At 37.4% G+C, this 21940-nt stretch overlaps 2 protein-coding genes across 3 annotated transcripts; one reads left to right on the forward strand and one right to left on the reverse strand.

The window, feature by feature from the left end:
• Window positions 1–920: 920 nt before the first annotated feature.
• LOC136236366 (microtubule-associated proteins 1A/1B light chain 3A-like) lies at window positions 921–2451 on the reverse strand. Its single transcript, XM_066026507.1, has 4 exons — window positions 2173–2451; window positions 1524–1579; window positions 1359–1465; window positions 921–1282 (listed from the first exon to the last, which is right to left on the reverse strand). The coding sequence occupies exons 1-4, from the start codon at window positions 2255–2257 to the stop codon at window positions 1123–1125; spliced, it is 408 nt and encodes a 135-aa protein (XP_065882579.1). The 5' UTR covers window positions 2258–2451; the 3' UTR covers window positions 921–1122.
• LOC136236365 (nuclear RNA export factor 1-like) lies at window positions 2381–21861 on the forward strand. 2 transcript variants are annotated; one of them, XM_066026506.1, is made up of 23 exons: window positions 2381–2540; window positions 2640–2844; window positions 2996–3179; window positions 3932–4015; window positions 4254–4392; window positions 4531–4655; window positions 5024–5093; window positions 11514–11602; window positions 14172–14282; window positions 14346–14455; window positions 14558–14594; window positions 15571–15645; window positions 17714–17769; window positions 18123–18186; window positions 18241–18281; window positions 18339–18397; window positions 18456–18571; window positions 18627–18751; window positions 21009–21066; window positions 21202–21357; window positions 21487–21548; window positions 21599–21659; window positions 21711–21861. In XM_066026506.1, exons 1-23 carry the CDS (start codon window positions 2477–2479, stop codon window positions 21747–21749), a joined length of 2130 nt encoding a protein of 709 aa, XP_065882578.1. In that variant the 5' UTR covers window positions 2381–2476; the 3' UTR covers window positions 21750–21861. The 2 variants fall into 2 exon arrangements, with proteins under 2 accessions (XP_065882578.1, XP_065882577.1); XM_066026505.1 differs by having other exon boundaries at window positions 21484–21548; window positions 21711–21860.
• Window positions 21862–21940: the final 79 nt, after the last annotated feature.

Genomic DNA, 21940 nt, shown 5'->3' on the forward strand with positions numbered 1-21940 from the left:
TCCACTGCACACTCTATCAGCTTCTTCACTGCTTTTTGTTTGAAAGTGCTAAATTGCCCAGACTTACTACAGATTGGAAGAAAGCACTTTTGATCACCCAATGTAGCCATCGGAAGCAAAAGAAATGTGAAAATTGTTGCAGAAATATGTATTGCAGGATGTCAAACACCTAAAAAACAATTTTTTTAAAGTTGAAAGTAAAGTTTACAAAAATGAAACAGAAAAACGTACTGCATTAATTAGAAAACCAGCCAAATGCATCAAATCTACACTTACTCTACTCCTGATCCAATATCAAACCTTGTAGATTATCATACAACCAAAACTTAAGTCTGAAAACGAGTGGTAGCTACTCTTCTGCTCCCTTTTAAAAATTAATATAGAACGTCCGTTACCATGGCAACCAATTACGTAATTTGTTTTTTGACCTCAAATTAGTATCATCTTGTGCAGAAAAATGTGCTGAATTCAATGGTGCCAAAATTACTTTGATTGTATAAAATCCCGAAGAGTTATGAACACTAGCTCATATGTAAATTTATGACTTCCTGCATATAAATTTTCGCCAATTTTCTAGAGTTGCCCAAAGTTGCCACTTGGGCAACCAAGCTGAATCTGTTCTAGAACCACCTTGGAACATAAATCAGAAAAAAAACTTCATAGTTCTTGAGATTACTAGGTTCACAAAATTTCGACTAGACTAAAGCATTAAGCACATGTTCATATGCGCACGCATACGTGTTCAATAGTGTTTTCCGGTCTGGTAACGCCCGCCCCTAAACTACTTATTACGCAAAGGAAATCACGTGCACCCTGCCTGGGGCGAGATTATGCTGTGAATCATTTGCATATCCCGATTCCTCCATAGATTTTAGAGGCACCTGATACACAGCAGGGTGACCTTACAGTTAGATCATAGCTTTTTCGCTGGATGACAAATGATTTCTATTCAGCACACACACAACTGGATTTGTACACAAAACAGATGACAAAAAGTAGTAAACAGTTCAGCACAGTATAAACACTCTCACAAGCATGGCAGATAATATATTACTGTACAAACAATTAAATGTCTCTTGACTTTAAAATAGGTGATGATTATACTCTGAATTAAAAATGTGATCAACCAAAGAACTCGTGTGAGGCATAGACCATGTATAAAAATCCATCATCGTCTCTTTCTGACTTGTACACCTCTCCAAGTGTTGTTGCCATGCTAGCAAGGCTCTTGTTGTTCACCAACAGGTAAAATGCTTGAGTATGGGTGAGACCCATACGGTTCCTATTGGAATATGACAGACATTAAAGTCAGAACTTTATTTAAGCTTTAAAAAACCATTTGGAAAAGGTTAGTTTACCTTATGATGGTAACAAACTGACTCATGGAAAGATCCTGGGGGACTAAGAACTTGGTTTTATCGAGGATGGGTAGATCTTTTTCTTTGCCATATCTCTCAACAATAACCTGCACACATCACAAATTCATACCAGTCTGCAACAGTCGTATTAAAGTTAGAACTCACAGGAATTTTGTCAGGGAATTTGGTACGTATGTTAGCAACTTCTTCTTTGCGACTTGCTACAGTATGTGACAAAGAGAAAAACATAACAAAACTATCAGATGTATGCACACTCATCTGATGAAAGAACTTGCCAGAGATTGCTCCATACTCTATGCACTACAGTGGAATCTCTATTTTGGCTATATTTACACCATCCTTTATAATCTTGATTTCAGGGGTCTAAATATATAAATGATCTATACTATTACAAATGGGGTCCTTGCTGTTCAAAGGCACAAGATGCCACACACTTGTCTACCATATATTACACCAGCTGAACATTCCCACCCGCCTAGTGACCAACAGTGTAAACAATTAAATCAGATAAGCTGATGTCACCCAATACACACTAATGGCTTCTGCATTGTCATCTAATACTAATTCAGGTCATTCTAACCGTGTGACAGCAAGAATGCTGAAATTAGCTTTATTTACTTCCAATTATATTGCAAGGAGAACCACTGAAGAGCCTTCATGTAACCCCAGTATACGGGAACTCTATTTCCTAATTAGGACAATCAGTGTTGATAAACGGAACAGATTCCACGAACAATCATTACAAGCATGTAATTTACACCATCCACGGTGGCACAAATCATTGATCTCTTACCAAAATTTCTTCTTTGTTTAAAAGATTTTAGTGGTGCTTTGACCGAATCTTGTCTCGCATCTTGAGAAGTAAGGCTGGCAGACATTTTAATTTCTCTCCAGTACAAAATAATCCGAACTGTCCCAGTTAAGTCGAAACAACACAATCAATGACGAATAACTGAAATCACTTCGACTTTTAAGGAACGCAACTTCTTTGTTTATTTACGGCAAGAAACGATCAAAGAGTCCCGAGTGATGACTTGTTAGAATTACGTCACAGTGAGCTATATTTGGAGCAACCGCGTTTTCCGAACTGTCAAGTAATGAGTGGCCTATTCAGCAGGGAGGCGGGATTTTTACTGAAGGAGGGCGGAAAGGACCACTCAGGTACACACATAACGCATTAATAGTCTCGCAATTCCTTTGCTACCAGCGCATAGTGTACACACAGACATTTGCTGAGCATTAATAAAAGTAATTCTGCAGGTCCTAGCGGTAGAGGCGGGGCATTCAGATATAGCGGACGGGGTGGTAGGCGTGGTGGAAGGGGACGTGGTCATTTCAATTCAAGAGGTGGTCGCAATGCTAGTTCAGGTGGTGGATATCTGGACCGAGATGCTTTAGAAGAGGACGATGGACTTGGAGGAGAGACCACCTCTAACTCGTGGTCATCTGGAAGAGAACAAAGATAGTAAGCTCTGTTTACTGTTCTGTAGAATAACAATGCCTGCAGCAACATTGATGTCTGCAGCTACTCACTGCCAGCATCTGTGCCTTAACCTAAAACATTAAGGAAGGGTGTGTGCTGCCTGGATCTTTAATACTGTATGTAAATTTTCTAGTGCCCCGTACAAGACGTCAAACAGAAGGCCGTACAGAGGACGAGGATCGTACCAACACAATCGAGGTGGTGGTCCTGGTAATAGTGTATTCAGTAGACTGGGTGGCTTGCCAAGTGGTAACAGTAGGAATAATCAAGATGGTTATGTAGGAGCACCTGCTTCATCTTCATGGAGTAAAGTCACTGTGAGTTAGTTGTTAAAGGCTAGCAATTGTGACCTGACTTTCATGTTAACTAGCGTTGAATGGTATAAGGTGAATGTTTGGAATGTGTAAGGATGTGAAAGTCAACTGTGTTACTTTGTGTTTCCTTTGTGTGAGGGGTAGTTTCCAATATACATTAATGTAATGATGTATACTATAAGAACAATGTGTTGGGGAGAGTGAGTGAGTCATAGGTTGGACAAGACTTTACACTATTCTATAGCTATAGGTTAGAAAAATATTCAAGTATTTTTTAGTTACTAACTATATCTTTTAATGCTAGGTAGTGCATGGTGATATTTTCAGTTCCCAATAGTTAGTGGCCTAGGGGTATATCACCAAGTGTTTAAAAATATTTTGGCCTGCTTATGCTATGGGTAAATAATGGCATCTCTTTGTTGGTAAACACTTGTATGTGTATTTATTGAAATACCTTTGTTGTGATGGAAAACAAGTTTCATATAGTGGACCAACTTTTGCAATCACACCTGATCATAGTTATAGCAATTTTACATTCAGATGTTCTTCATGTGTTCTGAATAGTTATCTAGTACATTGGCACGTGTTGTAAATTGGTAAATCACTTACGTTTCCTGAACTTCACAAATGGTATTTATTCATGTTTGATACTTGAATACACACTGTATCCTTTCATTGGTATGTTGTATTGGGAGAGGGAAATGCTTTTAAGTGATGAATAAACATTGTAATGTGTAGTAATGTTTTACACATAGATACACAATGGAGCACAGAACAATAAGGAATGGTTGATTAAAACACTGAGCTCTAAAGTGTCTGGTCAACTAAATCCCATACAGGTATGTCATTAGGTTTTTATGCACACACACACACACACACACACACACACACACACACACACACACACACACACACACACACACACACACACACACACACACACACACACACTCACACTCACACTCACACTCACACTCACACACACACACACACACACACACACACACACACACACACACACACACACACACACACACACACACACACACACACGTGCTTGCATTTGTTTTGCTTTAGTGGCATGTTTTGGGAGACAAAGCAATGTTCTTTGTGGAGGACCAGAGAGTGGCCATGCAGTTGAAGCAAGTTGGGAAGCTTTCATCCTCTGGTGGAGAACTGAGTGTTGTAGTGAAGCCTTCTGCTCCACCTACAAGGGGTATGTCTTTGTGTGGTGTAGTGTGCGTGTGTGTGTGTGTGGGTGAGTGTGAGTGCATGCATGTAATGTGTGTCTACGTGCATGTAATGTGTGACACACATGTGATGTATGCGTTACTATTGTTTGTCCTTCACACAGGAGGTGGTGGAGGAGGACAGAGGTTCACAGATAGCAGATCAGTCAGAGGTCCACCAATACAGCAACAGATGAGCATGGAAGGGATGTCTGATGGCTTGGAACAGGATAACACTGAAGTGATCCTTGTGAGTTGGGGTGTGGCTTTCCCTAGTTATATGAGGGTTTCCAAATAATATATCTTATGCAGTGGATTAGAGTAGTGGTGGCTACAAGAAATAAAGTTGGGTCAAGAAATGTAGTGTGGGGCCTTAACTTTGTATGTCACAGGTGATTCTGTAGTGGTTGGTGAGAGGTAGTGATGGCTATTTTATTTGAGTGGTGGTCAGTACTGACCACTGTGGGCACATCCCTGCTTATGGTAGGTAAATATAATCATGATATCATGTCACATGATGTGATGCAAAAATTTGAAAGGTTATGAGTTAGTCCTCATTAATTCCATTATAGTCCATTTGTGGTATACTTGTTTATATCTGTCATCTGTCATCATTAGCATTGCTTGTCACAAAGATATGATCCCAGTACTAAGGGGCTTGACCTGTCTGACATGTTCCATGATCAAGGTAAGTGAAGCTTGTGAACTGCTCGTACAGTTTTATATCTAGTTTGACCTGCTGCGTGCTAGTGTATGTATGCCTCTGTGACTCTTGCTGTGTTATCTGTCTATGGGACTAGTACTTCCAAGCCTTTTTAGCGATCACCTCTTTAATAAGCCCATGTCATTATAGTGAAAATGTCATGTAGGTTTCAAATACCTCATTTATAAAACCACCTCATTTATAAAACCACCTCATTTATAAAACCATCTCATTTATAAAACCACCTCATTATAGTGACCATCACGAGTGTAGCTCAGGTGTACTTCATTACCTCATGCATAAGGCTATAGTACCCTTTTTCACAGCTTGGATTAGATATATACTGGGGAGTGTCCTACTCCCATATACCCCTGTAGAAGGATGTATCATAAAGTGATGGTCTGAGTTCGTCCATTTCTCTTTGTATAATTAATGGCATTAATTGATCATAGTGTTAATTGAATGTATGCCTAACAATGTCACTAGCAACTGAACCTCAGGTTTTCAGCATTTCTCACTGAACTACAAGCGTGGCTCCAGGGATTCAGACTAACGGCAAAGGCATTTCTCACTAGGCCATTCACCAATACAGCTGTTCTCTTTGAAAGTTCTGAGTTTTATGTGTGTGGCATAACACTTACAAATTCTGCATTTTTATAGCTTCTTGCTCATCACAAACCTGTCATGTCATTCATTACTTATGATATTCTACAGGGGTATATGGGAGTAGGACACTCTCCTCAGTATATGTTATAGGGCTGAAACAAATACTGCAGTACTTGTTAAAAGATTTTGGTACTCACATAGTAAAATTGGTACTCGAGTACTTGTTATTAAGATTACATGACCCATCTCACATGATGTATTTGTCATCAGGGAGTGACATGATGAAGACTATAGAGTTTGAATGGTATAATTTCTTGTCAGGAACACTAACATCAGTACTGTACAGGGGCGGATCCAGGGGGGGGGGGGGGGGGGGGGTCTTTGGGGTCTGGAGACCCTCCCCTCAGGATATATATATTTTTTTATAGGCGCTTACTAATAAGCGCACAATGATAATTAATTAAGCATTGGCTATTACTCACGTGCGATATGGCTGCAAAGCGTTACAGGAGTAGTGACGAGGCTAGCAATGTTTGTGGACGGATTTCTGAGACATTGCTAGTGACAAAGAAAGCCAATTTGCAATGTTGTTTTACAGATACAACGTCCACGTGTATGAGGCTGACACACAGCTGCACGCCAGCTGAGCTACTGTGTGGTTTCGCCACTGATTATATTTTTAAGGCTTCTATGAATTGCTAGATAATCCACAAAACTAATTTTAACGCATCATCGCGTATCATATAGCTAATTGTAACTAGTAGTGCAATGTAGCTAGCTAGGTAATTTAAACTTACAGTATAGTTATGTACTTTGTATTGTCACAGCACTGGTAGTGTTGATGACGGGCTCGAGGCTGATAACAGAACAATTTCTGCTGATGATGTGATTGTGTTGGATTCTGAAGAGGAATCTTCACAGCAAGATGATCAGGCCATTGTACTGAGTGAGGAGAGCAATTCAGACAGAGAGTCGGAAAATGACATAGAGGGGCATAACACTAGTAGCAATGATAACATTGCAGTTGACACCACCAGTCATCTATTATGGTCCACTCAGTCAGAGATTGCTAACTAATGACCAGGCTCAATTAGCTATTCAGGATGCAATAAGTAGTGGGAATTTTGGAAAGATTGCACAATTAAAATCTCGAATCAATCTCACAGATCAACAAAAATATTTTCTGTTGAAAAGGCATTATGTTCCTTCTATCAACTACAAATTTCCCACTCATGTGATTAACAAGATTCGTCGACATTTCCAACACAGATGGCTAGAGAAAAATCCTGGCTTAGTATATTCTGAGTCACAAAGTGGAGGATACTGTAAGTATTGTGTTCTATTTGGTAAGACCGAGCCAACTGTGGAGGAACTTGGTGTTTTTGTAACCGGGCCCTTCACTAATTTTAAAAAGCCACGGAGCTGTTGGGGAAGCATTTTCATGGCCTTGGAAATTCTAAAGGAAACAAAACTCATCAAAATGCAGTACAAGATGCAAATATGTTTGTTAGAAGTATGGAAAACATTGATGCAAGAATAGATTTCCGACTAAACACCGCAAACAGCAAGACAGCAGCTGAGAACAGACTGAAGCTCCGATCAATAGCAGAGACAGTAATTTTTTTTGGAAGGCAAGGCCTTGCTTTTCGTGGTCACCGCGATGATAGACCTTCTGTTGAAGAAAACCCAAACAACAATCATGGTAATTTTCTTGGTTTGCTCAAGTTTCGTGTACAGGCTGGTGATAAAGTTCTTTCAAATCATCTTGAATCTGCTGCTGAATCTGCTGCTGAATCTGCTGCTGAATCTGCTGCTGGCAATGCTATACACCAGTAAAACTATTCAAAATGATCTCATTTCAATTTGTGGTGACCTAATTCGTAACAAAATTTTAGAGAAGATTCGTCACGTATGTAATTTTTCTGTCCTAGCAGATGAAGCTACAGGTGTGGCCAATGATGAGCAGCTATCAATTAGCATCCGCTATGTTGATGAAGGATCTCCAACAAAAGTGTTTATGGGATTTCATAAATGTGTCTCAGGGGTTACTGGACAAGCAATTGCCAATGACATACTTTCACAACTAGAAAAATGGCAATTGCAGTTGCAATTTCTTCGTGGTCAAGCATACGATGGAGCTGGAGCTATGGCTGGGAAATCTAAAGGTGCAGCTGCTTGTATAACTGCAAAACACCCTAAAGCATTGTACACTCACTGTACTTCACACAGACTAAATCTCTGTGTGGTCAAATCTTGCACTATCAGAGAAATCAGCAATATGATGCAGTCAGCTGATAAAGTATCACGATTTTTTAGCAATTCTCCAAAAAGGCAGTTGGCTTTGGAGAAGTGGATTGACAATCTGTTTGCCAATGAAAAGCGTAGGAAGATAAAGGAGATGTGTCGTACTCGCTGGATTGAGCGACATGAGGCTTTTGAAAGTTTTATGGATTTATTTATGCCAATAGTATGCTGCTTGGAGGAAATAGCCAACAGTTCTCCAGCAGAATGGAATGCTGAAACCAGATCAGATGCCCAGTCACTGTTTTTTACAGTGTTCAGATTTTCATTTGTCATAGCTTTGGTGGCTACACGGAATGTGCTGTCATATATCAAAGGGCTGTCCGTGAAACTTCAAGGTCGCTATGTCAATGCAATTCGGGCTCACAGAGATATTCAGAATGTGAAATCTACTTTGGTTAAGCAGAGGTGTGATGTGGAGAGATTTCATTCGCAAATATACAATGAAGTTACAGTATTATGTCAGAGTGTTGGAATTGAAGAATCGGTACCAAGTGTTACTAACAGACAGCAAAACAGACAAAACCTTCCATCCAATAGTCCCAGTGAGTATTATAAGCGCACAACAACAATTCCTATGCTAGATCACCTGATCAGTGAACTAAATGTTCGGTTTACAGAGTCTTCATCTCAATTTCTCTTACAGTTTGCTCAACTTTAACCATCAGAACTAATTAAAAATCCAAGAATATAGATTTTGATGATTTAATAAGTTTTATGAGGATGATTTACCTCTATCTAGGGGCTTTTCATGGAGAAACTACTGGTCATCAGAAACATGTAAAGCTGATGCAGAAGCCTTAAACACCCCTGAGAAGGCATTAAAACAGCTTGACAAGGATTTGTATCCTAACATTTATACGTTGTTGACATTCGCTGCCACTGTTCCAGTCACTAGTTGTGAATGTGAAAGATCCATCAGTATGCTCCGATTAATCAAAACTTCTTTAAGGAGTACTATGACACAAGAAAGACTAAATGGGCTAGCAATGATGCAGTATCATCATCAAATTCCACTTGAGGCTGATGAAGTAGTTGAGGAGTTTACCACTCGACAGCCAAGGAAACTTCTGTTGTAATTTGCCTGCATGGGGACAATTCAAATGACAGTAGTAATCCACTAGGCTGTAGCTACCTATAATAAAATACACTGTACATAACAATAACATAATAAGACAGTCAATAGTCATTCAATCAAAGTACATTAGTATAATGTATGGATCTTTAATGTGTACTCATACCAGGCCATAAATTTGTGTCAGATTGCATCAAATTCAATCTCAGAGGGTTGAATTTTCAAAATTTTCCTGGGGGGGGGGGGGCATGCCCCAGACCCCCCTAGAATGCTCGTGCTTTGCACTTCGCACACTGTGCAGTGACTCTTACCCTTAGACCCCCCCTCCTAAAATCCTGGATCCGCCCCTGCTGTAATACAGTGTGTGTACCATTGTTGTTACTTGAAAAAACTGTGAAATGGGTATGACTACAAGTAGCTGGTATTTGTGAGTGCTTGATCGTTAATTCTAGAGAGTACTCGAATACTAAAAAACCATGATTGCTTCAGTCCTAATATATTATATATGAACTCTTGGCACCAGGTTGTCATTTAAAGTCTAAAAATTTGGTTGTTGTGAAGTACCGTATAACAACAAATATTGGCGAAACTAATATTTGGCAATTTGCTATAAAATTGTGGGTAGAGGTGTGCGATAACAAATTTAGACGTATCAGTAAAGATGATGTTTTTTCAGTGTACTGGTGTAATTAGGGTTGAGAGGTATTTAGGTATTAGTAGAAAGTTACCGAAACGGTATTTTAAAATACCGAAATACCAATTTTAATGTAGCAGTTAAATTTTTGGTAGCTAGTGATGGCCATACATGAAGCTAAACTACATGCAGACACTTCGCACAGACTACCTGCATGTAATACAGGTGTGGGAATCATAATGTACCCATCCTTTAGATACTGAAGTATTTTTCTCCATACCGTACCATTCTTCAAAGATGCAATACAGACAGTGGTACTATTCTAAAAAACATAACACATGTTCTGGCACATAACAAACCAGTGATTGATAGTCAGCAGCTTAGTCGACAAATAATAGTTCAACTACTCTAATAGAACACACACCATTGATGAATTGAGCGATTATTTTTATGTTTAAATGATCAAGTTACTTGTATAATAGAGCTCTAATTAACTGAGGATATACTTACTATAACAATACTGCTTATTCTTTACTCACAACTACGGTGGTATTCTTATTTTATTTATTTATTTTATTATTACTTTATGGCAAGTATGCCAAAGGTCTGCAAGCAACTGGTGCTTGCAGCCTAAAACACAAGTTATACATACATTATAATTACTTTAACTAATTATAACTTAGCTATAGTGTTTGAAAGTTTGATGGTGGCAAGAGATCGTGACATTTGCTGCACGGACATAGATAATGGTAGGTACAGTGATTGTCATCGTCAAAATGAGTTACAAAATGATTCCACATAAATTTCTTTAGTTTAGCCTTGATGGTTGCAATTGATAAATTGGTATTGATTACAGGAAGAGCATTCCACAAACGAGGAAGGCGATGGAAATAAGAGTTTCTATTTAAGTTTGTACTATGGAGACGATGTTTGAGTTTATTATGTGTAGAGGATCTGGTGTGACCCTGAGTAAATGTAATGTACCTATTACTCTTGTTTGGATTTTTGAGTGCATGAGAAATGTAACCTGACTGCTATTGTATAGGTCATGTGATACTTGTAACACAGTAAGTTGATAATTAAAATGTTTCCATATTCCCTAGCTTTCAATTGAGTAGTCCAATATCCATATCCAAAATAGCATTTAATTTTCACTGAATAATTGAGAATCAAGTACAACAATGTATGTGTAGACTGTACATGTCTACAGTATATGTGCATGTTTGGTATGTGGGTTAGCAGATGAAGTGGTTAGAGCACCAATTCAATCTGATAATCACAATTGATAATTGAAGGGGTCAGCAGCAAAAGGGGGACAAATGCCATTTGAAAATTTAGCTGACCACATAGTGGGTATTAAACAGACTTTAGGGACATTATTGACTTATTGTGGTATTTGCTAAAAACTAATTTGAGACTGCCATGAACTTTTAAATTCTGTTGTTTACTTAGTGACAAAATTATTCACAAGGTTAAGACAGACCATTCTAATTTTTAGAAAATGGGAATTTTAAAATGGCACATATCCCCTTTTTCCACTGACCCCTTCAAATGGTAATGCCCAGTTGCTGTTGTTTCCTTGGGCAAGGAATGTTCAAGTCTACCCAGCTGTATAATGGTGACATGTTATCAAATGAGGCAACAAGTGCTCAACTGTCTATATCTCTCTTAGCATTATTGGGACCAACATAGGCTATGGGTTCCAAAACAGGCTTTGCTTTTTTGTACGTGTTTGTTTGTGAGATATCCAATAGTTTACATGATATGTTTGTGCTTATATCCCATACAGTATTACAACAACATGGAATTCAAGGTGCAATGCAGAGACCAGCTTTTGCCAATTCTGTGATGAGCATTGTTATTGACAAGTGTCCAGATGTAAGTCAAACACCACCTCACTATAGTGGTACAAGATGTGATCTCAGCTATAATATGGTGTCAGATATTGAATAAAAAGTACTTAGATAAGTGATTTTCAAGCCTGTTATTTATATACTCTAATAAAACATACACCTACACCACATCATTTTTTAAATAAACAAGGGTATGGGTAACCGAGGATCTACCATTTATTACTAATTCATTACCATCTCATACCTGCATCAAAGTACCAGACACATTAATTGTGCAACTGAACGTGGACCCCATGCAATTATCAACAAACGAAATGCGAAGTCGCCATCCCACTTCTTTTCCAGCTATATTCAACCTGTTATATGGCATTTAAAACCAAAAGAACAATACTAGAAATGCCTCTGCAATCAATCCAGTCACAATACAGAAAATAAAGCACTGAAGCCATGCAGTGAGTTACTGTCAACCAACACTTATGTGGTAGTGGAGAAAGAAATGGGATACAAAGGAGGACAAAGGTATGCATGTATTGCAGCTGCTACAGTTGGCAAAAAGTCATGTCTCAGGCTGAAGCAGTGTTGAACACAAGCCCATAGCCTTATCCATAATTATGTTTTGCTGGAGGCATCAGGCAGTCAATCAGTTAGCAGAAAATTCAATTAACTAGACAGGATGCTAAAAGCATTGTAGGGCAAACCTAAGACTTACTATATGTATAGCCACTAGTTATAGGATTGGTTATGCCTAACCAATATTACCAAGCTGTTATGAAGGAAAAGTGAGGCTGGTTTTGCATTGGACAAGAAAGCCCAAACCTCATGATACAGTACTGTATGATATCATCATAGCCTAGCCCTAGCATGATAGGATTAGTAGTAATGCTGCATACAGTACTGTATATTAGGGATCATGAAGATGTGGGCTTTTGTGTCCAAAATATCAGCCTCACAATACCTTCATGGTTCCTTGGCAGTATTGGTTAGGTATAACTGAGCCCAAAGGTGCCTTCAGTACAATCGAATACCTTCAGACATATACAAATGTAATTTGATAACTGCTAAGGCTATGGGCCTGATTTTTTCACTGTTCAACATCGCTTCAGCCTGATAGGTGCCTCTTGGCATACTGCAGTAAGTACAATATATGCATCATGGACTTACCTTTGTCCTCCTTTGTGTTCCAATTCTTTTTGCTGACAACCCAAGGCGTTGATTCGTGATAGTGGACTTTTAATCCCTAATTCAGTCACGGGTATAGACTGAATTAGAAATTAAATGTCCACTAGTATATATGTGACCTCCCTTGTTTCCCTATACTTGTGAATATTATGTGTAAATGTTGCACTATAAATCTCACCATTCATTTATACACTTGATTTTGCTCACAAATTGGTCAAACACTGCCTCAACTGTGTTATCAAAATGCTCTAATCAATAGTAATCTAGGATAAAAAGTAGTAAGGCTTGCTGAATGGATCATTGTGTGTGACCATGATCTATTTTTTATTTATTTTTCTGGTAGGAATAGCCTAAACTGGGCTGTTTCTTCTTGCCAAAATGCCTTTATGCCCGCGAAGCCATACAAGATTGCACTCAGAGAGGTTTTCTGGTGTGTGCTGCTTGTTGTTAATAAAATCTGTTCTTATTAAACACAGTATAGCCCAGGAAGCTTAATCTGTGCTGAAGACTTTGTTGCAAGGTGGTTTTTTCGTTCTGTGATTATTGTACATGGGCAGATTAAATTACTCTAATAGAGCAGTCACATAAATCCTCTATTAATGCAGTCAAGTGTATATCTGATCCTTCACTGAATTAGACATATTAAAGGCACTAGTAATGTAAATTCTAGGAGACTTTGTATGCACACTGCAATTTGATCAGTTTCATGTGTGTACTGAACGTTGACAGCGTTACTATTCACAACAGTCTTCATTGTCAATAAATAATCCATTATACTGGATTAATAAAAAGTACATAAACTAGATGAATTTAAAATTTTTAAGAGGGAGAATAGGGATCGCTGAAAAAAGCCATGAAACAAGAAGGGATTGCTGGGATGGTAATGTAAACCACAAATCCCTATTTTGACTCGTTTCAAAATAACCACAAATCCCTATTTTGACTCGTTTCAAAATGACGGAGTATGTAACTAAAGATTTATGACAGAGAATCAAAATAGGGATTTGTGGTTTACATTACCACCCCAGCTATCCCTTCTTGTTTCATGGTTTTTTTTTTCAGCGATCCCTATTCTCCCTCTTAATTTTCAATTTTTTATTAATACAGTATGCCAGTGACATGGATAAAACTCTCTAATAGAATAGTCGAACTATTCTTTGTTACTACAGTTTCACTTGAGCTCCTACAAAATTCAACACATCCCCCCTCTACAAACAATATTATTCTATAACAATCATGTAAACTACTTGTTCTGCCCAACTTCACTCCAATACTAAATGTATTGTAAAACCCTAACTAGACATATTCCAGGCTTCACATTGATACTAATGTTTTGGCCAATGACCTGTGTAACAAGAGCAGACCATACCAACAGTCAGCTTCTCTGGTGTTTCACTACTCATACTGTATTGCAGTTGGTGTCACTGGACCTTAGCTCTAATCGACTGAGACAGTTAGACACTTTTTCTACTGCTATATCCATGAACCTGTCATTGCTACAGATACTCAACCTGTCAGATAATCAGGTAAGTGTGTGAAGTAGTATATGTAGTTGATGGAGGGGATGTGATGTGTTTTGTGTGTTGTAGTTAAATCATGTGGAGGAGTTGAATAAGGTAGCTACTTCAACAGTAACAAATCTCACTTTGGAGGGAAACTCCCTTGTAAATTCTTGTGGTGATTTTAGTAAATATTCAAGGTAATTATATTACATCTGTTTGTGTGTAGTTGTATGTACATCCATTGTTTATACTAGTGGCTATGGTGTTAAATAATGGTGTTTTTTTCTTTCTTTCTATAGTTTAATGAGAGCAAAATTTCCCAATTTACAAATTCTAGTAAGTTGCTAAACATTTTTGCTAGTAGGTAGGTATGTGAAAACTAAACTATTTATATCACCATAAATGGTGAAACAGTTCATAATGGAATTTTCTTGTGGAGATTTAGTTAGTATTGTCATCATCTTCATAAGTGCTATCTTGATGAGAAGCTACTAAAAGCCATGAAGGTAGGACAAGTCCATGGGGAATGTGTAATAATATTGCACAAGTACTGAAAATATTTTATGCGAGCTGATAGACCCTGTACAAAAACTAGAGGAAGGGACTTGACGGGGCTCAATACATATGTTAGTTCTATTTAGTTTGTTGTTTGCAGCGGTATGATAAACAATTGGAAAAATGCTGATGTTATGGAGTAATGACTTACAATGATGACAATGTGTGGCAGTCACAACTTTTACGTCAACAGTAACAGTAGTCATCAATGATTACAATACAATCGTTGTTGTATGATTTATTACTTTCAATAGTATGACTACATTTAAATAAAAATATTTTTGTTAGCGCTTAGTGCACATGGTCTTGTCCTACCAAAAAGCCAGAGTATTAATGCTATTAATTTCCTGCAATGATAACACAAAAATTCCCTTTTAATGTTTCACCATATATGGTATAATGCTTGATATACCAGGGTAGGTTAATGTGGTTCATATTGCCTGTCTTGAGAACCCCCTTACACCATATTTCATACTGGGGTAGTGACTTTACATATTGAGATATCAGATTGTCGTGATACACAATTATACCAATGCAATCAATTTTTGATTATGAAGGTATGAAAAAAGCCTGAGTTATTAAAATTTAATAATATTCTGGGTTGTTTCTCAGTTTCCTAGAGACTCTTTAGTTTTTTAACAGTGCAATGGAGTTATAGCTGGTACTGCACGATGGAAATTTTATTGTCACCACACTGTGTATCAGCTGATATACTGTTTCGCACATCACACTGTGAATGTCCCATCTGTTACTGTAGGATGGTCAAGTGTTACATAGTCCTGTCAAATTTGACCTACCAACAACAAGCTCTTCATCACTACCTGACACTAAGGTAACCTGCTAGTGTATGACAATAGTTGTGAGTGCATGAAGTATTTCATTTTGGGTCACTATACAACGGGACTAGTTTATATAGATAAGGTCAGGTCACAGTTGTATAATCCTTGGACATTGACCAGACAGTATTGGTTGGTACTAAGGTTATTTGTAACATGATCTTACAGTACGATAGTACTGTATAGTAGGGACCACAAAGTTTTTAAAATTTATTAATCAGAATTTTCTATTGACTGACTGAGTAACTGACTGACTGAGTAACTGACTGACTGATGCCTTCAGACAAGCGTAACTTGAAAGCAGCTAAGGCTACAGGCTTGATTTTTTCACTGTTCGACATTGCTTCAGCCCAAGAGGTGCCTTTTGGCATACTGCAATACGTACAGTGTATTCTTCATGGACTTACCAGTGTCCTCCTTTGTGTCCCATTCATCTTTGCTGACAGATAAAAGTGTTGATTTGGCAGTAGCACATGATGGCTTCCCATCATAATGGAAATCCTATGTATTTTTTCATAGTGGCTACTTCGTCGATTGCAGAGGTGCTTTTTGAACAGTTCTTGATTTGTACTACTGTGTAACAGGTTGAACATAGCCAACAATGAAGCGTAATGGATACTTCACTTTTCAGACAATAATTGATATAACTTGGGGGGGGTGGCACCATTTCTTTCTTTTGGTATACGTGGATTGCAGAGGTGCTTTTCGAACAGTTATTGATTCGAAATGCTGTGTAACGGATTGAACATAGCTGACAACGGATACTTCACTTTTCAGATGATAATTGATATAGCTGGGGCACGCAGCGCCATTTCAGATGCTGTATGCGTGGGTTCACTAGTCATAATAATTGTTTACAAAGAAAGTGAACGAATAAATACACACAAAAAGCTGGAATTTTCAACTAGAGTAGGGGGACCACAGCACATTGATAAAAAGTACTGAAACAAGTTGGAGTATTGCACGATATTAAATCACAGCGAAACGATAAGAAGTGTTATATCCCTACTGTGTTCAAGATACCACTATGGAAATGCACAGTAGGGATATAACACTTCTTATTGTTTTACTGTGATTTAATATCATGCACTACTCCAGTTTGTTTCTGCACTTTTTATTGATGTGCTATGGTCCCTACTCTAGTTGAAAATTCCAATTTTTTTGTATGTGTAAGTTTTGACAATGAATACAGTTATCTTTACACTTCACAAAGTATCATACAAGAGTAAACTGCGTGCTTTTATAACATACAGGAATTCTCAATTAGTGTTCCACTGATACAGAATAATACCCACCTACCAATACCTAGCAGTAAATTTCACAGATACTGATACTGATAATTGCCAATTTAGAACGCCATTATAATTTGACATTGTCTGCTATACCACCAATAACACTTTCACTATTATATGTACCACTTTGTTAATCCAGCTATCTTGTTAATCTGACATAATTTTTATCCTGACCATTGTTAGATTACAAAGGTTTCAGTTTATTCTGTTTGAGAGTTTATTCTGTTGAGACTACCTCATCATTCTGTATGGCTACATGTAAATTAAAATTTTTAGTTTTAAGATTCTGTATGATATAATTGCCTATTAGAATTAAGTATCCTTTGTGTCACCTTATAAGGGCATGTGGATGCTTTGATGTGTCTCTGTGTTTTGGGGATGTTGGTAATCGAATAAAATTATTCCCCATGATATTCTGACCAGAAGATGTTTGGCTGTGTGGGGAAACAATAGCATGTGTTTCAGTCCCAGTGGCTGGTGATCCTGTAATGGGTAGTTGTGATTGTTTAGTCTCTTGTAATTGACTGTTTGGTGAGACGGTTTGTTTAATTGTTTTAGTGGTTTGATTTATGTGGTGTGTATTGTGTGTGAGTGTGTTTGTCTGTGTATAGTGTGTATAGTATTAGTCCGTAATGGTCTCAGACCCAACCATTGCATTACTCCTTGTAGTTTTACAGGGTCTCTTGCATGTGATTTTAACCATACCACCCAATACCAAGACTGGCTATATTGTATACTGGCATAACTATTGTTGTTTTCCACTCATGTATAGCCCAGCTACCTAATGAACGATGAAGTACAACAATTCTTAAAGACATTCTTAGAGCAGTAAGTCTCTCAGTGTAGTAGTCACCATTAACTGTATACATGTAACATGGTAATTGTATAGCACCTTGCAAATTGTATGTTAGATAATAGGTTACTGATAGCCCACATCAATACCATGTAATTACTAATGTATAATTCATCTCGTAGTAGCTGGTACTGGGTTTTTGAGGCTATGTATGGCTTGGTGACGTAGTCTAGTGGATGGTGTCAATTTACATGTGGTATGGATTAGTACATTTCTAGGTAATATTTCAAGGCCTTATGTTGGAGTCCTGTTAAAATTGCTAATAGACTGTGTCCTGTAGCAGGACTTGTTTGAATACTTACAAAGTTGTTTCTACATTTTTTATTAGGTACTACAATATGTACGATGACGATCACTCACGAGAGAACTTGTTAAATGCTTATTCCAGTGAAGTATGCAATCTTCTACTGTAGCCATTACCTTACAAGTTATCCTATTTATTTCAGGCAGTGTTTTCTTTATCAGTAGTGACATCAGAAAGAATGAAGTACGTAAGATTGTGTAGTTGTCTTTCTGAGATTCAGATTGATGATGTTTGCCACAGGGGACCGTATCTAGGAGATTATTTCAAATGCAGTAGAAATATAATGAAAGCTTTTGGAGGTAGGGATTTCATGAGGATGATATGTTTGCACATATACATGTTCTTATTTCTGTCTAGCAAAACGCATGTCTTTGTTGCAACGGGGAAAGCTAGATGTTGTCAAGGCATTGAACGACCTCCCCAAGACTAAACATTTGGCATCGTCATTTGTCGTGGACGTCTCCCGGGCAACGGTTTGTGTTTGACATACAATCATGACTGTGTCCAAAGTTTGTTGACACTTTCTAGCCATCCTTTGCTGTTTTCTCAGTGTGGGGTCTGTTTGCTGAAGTTGGTAGTAGTAGTAGTTCTGGCCATCAAGCCCCAGTCAGGTCTTTCTCACGTATGTTTGTTATTACATCAGCCCAGGGAAGGTAAGTGACACCATAAACTAAACACCTACGTAGCTACCGACTTACAATTTGGTAAGTCAGAGTCACTGCTAGAAATATCAATCAGCTGAGACATACAAAACAAATCAAATTCAGTCAACAGATTTTTAAGTACTTGTCCAATGCCAAATTCTGATTGTTAATTCAAGCAGTGATAAAATGATACAGCAGTGTATAAGTAGTGTATATAGCAGTATTGATACAGCAGCATACAGCATAATTGATACAGCAGTATACTACAATATTAACAGCTAAGCTTTTGTATAGAAATGGCTGGGAGTACATTCCTATGGCTTGTAATTTTAAACTCGGCTTTTAGTTACATTGTTTATACTAAGAATGAAGCACTACTTTTCTTGTTGTCAAGGAAAGTGTTAAATTGTATTTTATTCCCATTAGGACTGTCTGATTTCTCTCTTTTCTGTTTCAATACAAAGCAGAACTGAATTGAATGTACTTTATCCACCATAAAACGAAGATTATATCTTTAAATGTGACAGGCATAATGTACGACTTCCTATTATTTGTTGTCTGTGAGCTTGTACGTGTATATTTAAACAAAATTACAATGTTATTTGTATCTCTGTAGCTACAGTGTTGCACTCAGACAATATTTTTTTTAATTAAAAGGCTTCTGCAGGGACATTAGTGGTTTTACCTGAATTGTAGGAGTGCCACATTCCATAACCCAGCTCCGATTACTCCATGAATATGGAATGTAATAGACTTTTATGTATACTTTCGCGTAAATTGGTAATCGGTAGTGTCGATGGCCATTGTGTAATGTGTAATCGTAGTTAGCGAAAACAAGAAGTAAAAAAAACAACAGATGGTGTCAGGTAGCCAGTTATCATAGTATTGAATTACAGAAGTTGTGAATGTTTTCTGTTCTCGGAAATTGTTTTGGCGGAAATTTGGTACATTCTATCTGGCTTTGTATTCTTGAATTGAAGCTCACTCTTAAAAGGAAGCACAAGCATCAATCCAAGATAGTTGCTTCCGTTTAAGAATGAAGTGGGACTTTTTTTTAATGGACACAGTAATATTTACTGTTATTATATACAAAGTTGTTATATACATGCAGGACTATAATTTTTGCAGGTTTTTTTTCTGTTGTGTCCTTTAAAAAAGTTCCAGTGTGGTATGAGAGGTTCAAGCAGTGATCCCATCTGTTAGGCCAAAATTACATTATAATGATTTGATTATATTTCTGCTTGAACCTACACATCACTTATGAATAATCTCATGACTAGTGGCACACAATGAGAAACCAAATAATGAATTGAAGTTGAACAATGAATAAAGAATTGATCTTTCTGACTTTGAAAAGCTGCTGAAAGAAAAGAAAATTGGAGAAAGAAGCAGCAAATGGCAAAGAGCTGCAACTGAGTCAAAGTTTTTCTATATTTGATGTCAAGATACTGACGACAGGCTTTCAGTAGGCTTCATGTGGACCCCATGTGATAAGGATTAATATAAGTAGCAAAGTTAGAAAGAAAGATCTTGTTTTGTAACTATGTAAGTACAAGAATTACAGACGATATGGCTATGGCATGCAAGTGAAGTACAGCAGAAAGTTTGCAATATGACACGGAAAATGATAACACTTGCATAACTGGAACTATCTTTGATGACTTGTGGGAGTACAGTGAACTCTTCTAAGTTTAGAAAAATGTGATATTCAAAATAACCTGCCTATTGTTCTAAAGAAGCTGCTGAGTGTTCCATGAAATCCTTACAAGACTTGTGCTCACCCGGACCAAAAACATCACTGAATAGTTGAGATATTTTTTAGTCTATTGAAGTAGCTTAGTTCAAGAGATACTAATGGACGTGCAATGTGCAGGAAATGGTTAAATGTGGGTGCAAGGAATGTTAGAGGAAGAATGAAAAGTAATTGTCACTGACTATCATACCATAACACTCCCAATTGCCAGAATACATAGCAACCATTGTGCTTAGTAACTGTGAAGTGGTGTGCACTAATAAGAATTGCAGCTTATAATTTGGTCAGTGATTTACAAAACTCAGTTTAATTTGATTAATATATTATCAATAACATTTTGAAGTGCCAAGTAACATTTTATCTTCTATCTATTCTTGTGTTTTTAGTACCTTTGTAATTGACAACACCTTTAATTGTGCTTCATTCTTTTTTTAAAGCTTCGGATATATTGTTTGTTATCACAATTAATGTGGTATTGTTTTGATCACATATTCACTACATTTCATCATGTAGCATTTCTATTGTCAATGATCAACTGACCATACGCAATTCTACTTTAAGTCAAGCCCAGGTAAGAAGAAACAATATGGAGAGGGTACCATAGGTTTTAGTTGCAATTTGGTGTCTGAACCAATTATTTTCTAGTTAATTTTATGGTCAACCAGTTTCATCATTTTTTTGTGGTCAATTAGTGTTCTTGTTTCAGATGGTGAGGGAAGCCTTAGCTTCCCAGCTTCAGGCAACTAGTCCTATTGCTCAAGCTGTCAGCTCCTCTCTACCCAATCAAGGAGTCAGTAACACACTGTCACCTACAACAATGTCTTTACAACAACAGCAACAGCTTACTAGTCCATCACTTGAGGTGAGTTATGTGACAGTTCAGAATTTGCCTATTTACACATGTTGTTTTGGCCACTTCAAAAGCCCTGACAGTTGACTTAGTAGTAATAGCTATAACAGCTATATATGAAGTTTTGTGTTTTAATAGCAGCAGCAATATCAAGTTAAACAGCTGGCTACTGAAACTGGAATGAATGTACAATTCTCTGAAAAGTGAGTTCTCTGCAAGATTGGTAAAAGTTTCAGTCTACCTTTCATTTCAGATGTTTATCAGAAAACTTTTGGCAGTATGATAAAGCCATCCACGCATTTCATTGTTTAAAAGTAAATTTATAAATGTGATGTATTTTAAATTTAAGCTTATACTTTTTGCAGGAAAAGAATGCATTACCTCCAGAAGCATTTGTGCATTAATTGTATATTATAACTGAAAAACTCTTTTAACATATTTCACTTTGTAATTACTTTTAACAGTGAAACATACTCATTATAATGGTAGTTAGATTAAATAGCTAGCTATGCGATCTACTTGACATGGCACTACTATGCGGTCTATTTAATGAGATGGTCACTATAAAAAGGCTTTGTTGTATTTATAAAAATTT

The sequence above is a fragment of the Dysidea avara genome, chromosome 10 (assembly GCF_963678975.1).
Source record: "Dysidea avara chromosome 10, odDysAvar1.4, whole genome shotgun sequence".
NCBI classification, from domain to species: Eukaryota; Metazoa; Porifera; class Demospongiae; order Dictyoceratida; family Dysideidae; genus Dysidea; species Dysidea avara.

Coding starts and splice junctions, on each gene's coding strand:
- LOC136236366 (XM_066026507.1), bottom strand. CDS start 2,257: ATGTCTGCCAGCCTTACTTCTCAAGATGCGAGACAAGATTCGGTCAAA. Junction 1,580..2,172: donor TAAACAAAGAAGAAATTTTG/GTAAGAGATCAA, acceptor CACATACTGTAG/CAAGTCGCAAAGAAGAAGTT. Junction 1,283..1,358: donor CAGTTTGTTACCATCATAAG/GTAAACTAACCT, acceptor ATATTCCAATAG/GAACCGTATGGGTCTCACCC.
- LOC136236365 (XM_066026505.1), top strand. CDS start 2,477: ATGAGTGGCCTATTCAGCAGGGAGGCGGGATTTTTACTGAAGGAGGGC. Junction 2,541..2,639: donor GGGCGGAAAGGACCACTCAG/GTACACACATAA, acceptor GTAATTCTGCAG/GTCCTAGCGGTAGAGGCGGG. Junction 3,180..3,931: donor CTTCATGGAGTAAAGTCACT/GTGAGTTAGTTG, acceptor TTTTACACATAG/ATACACAATGGAGCACAGAA.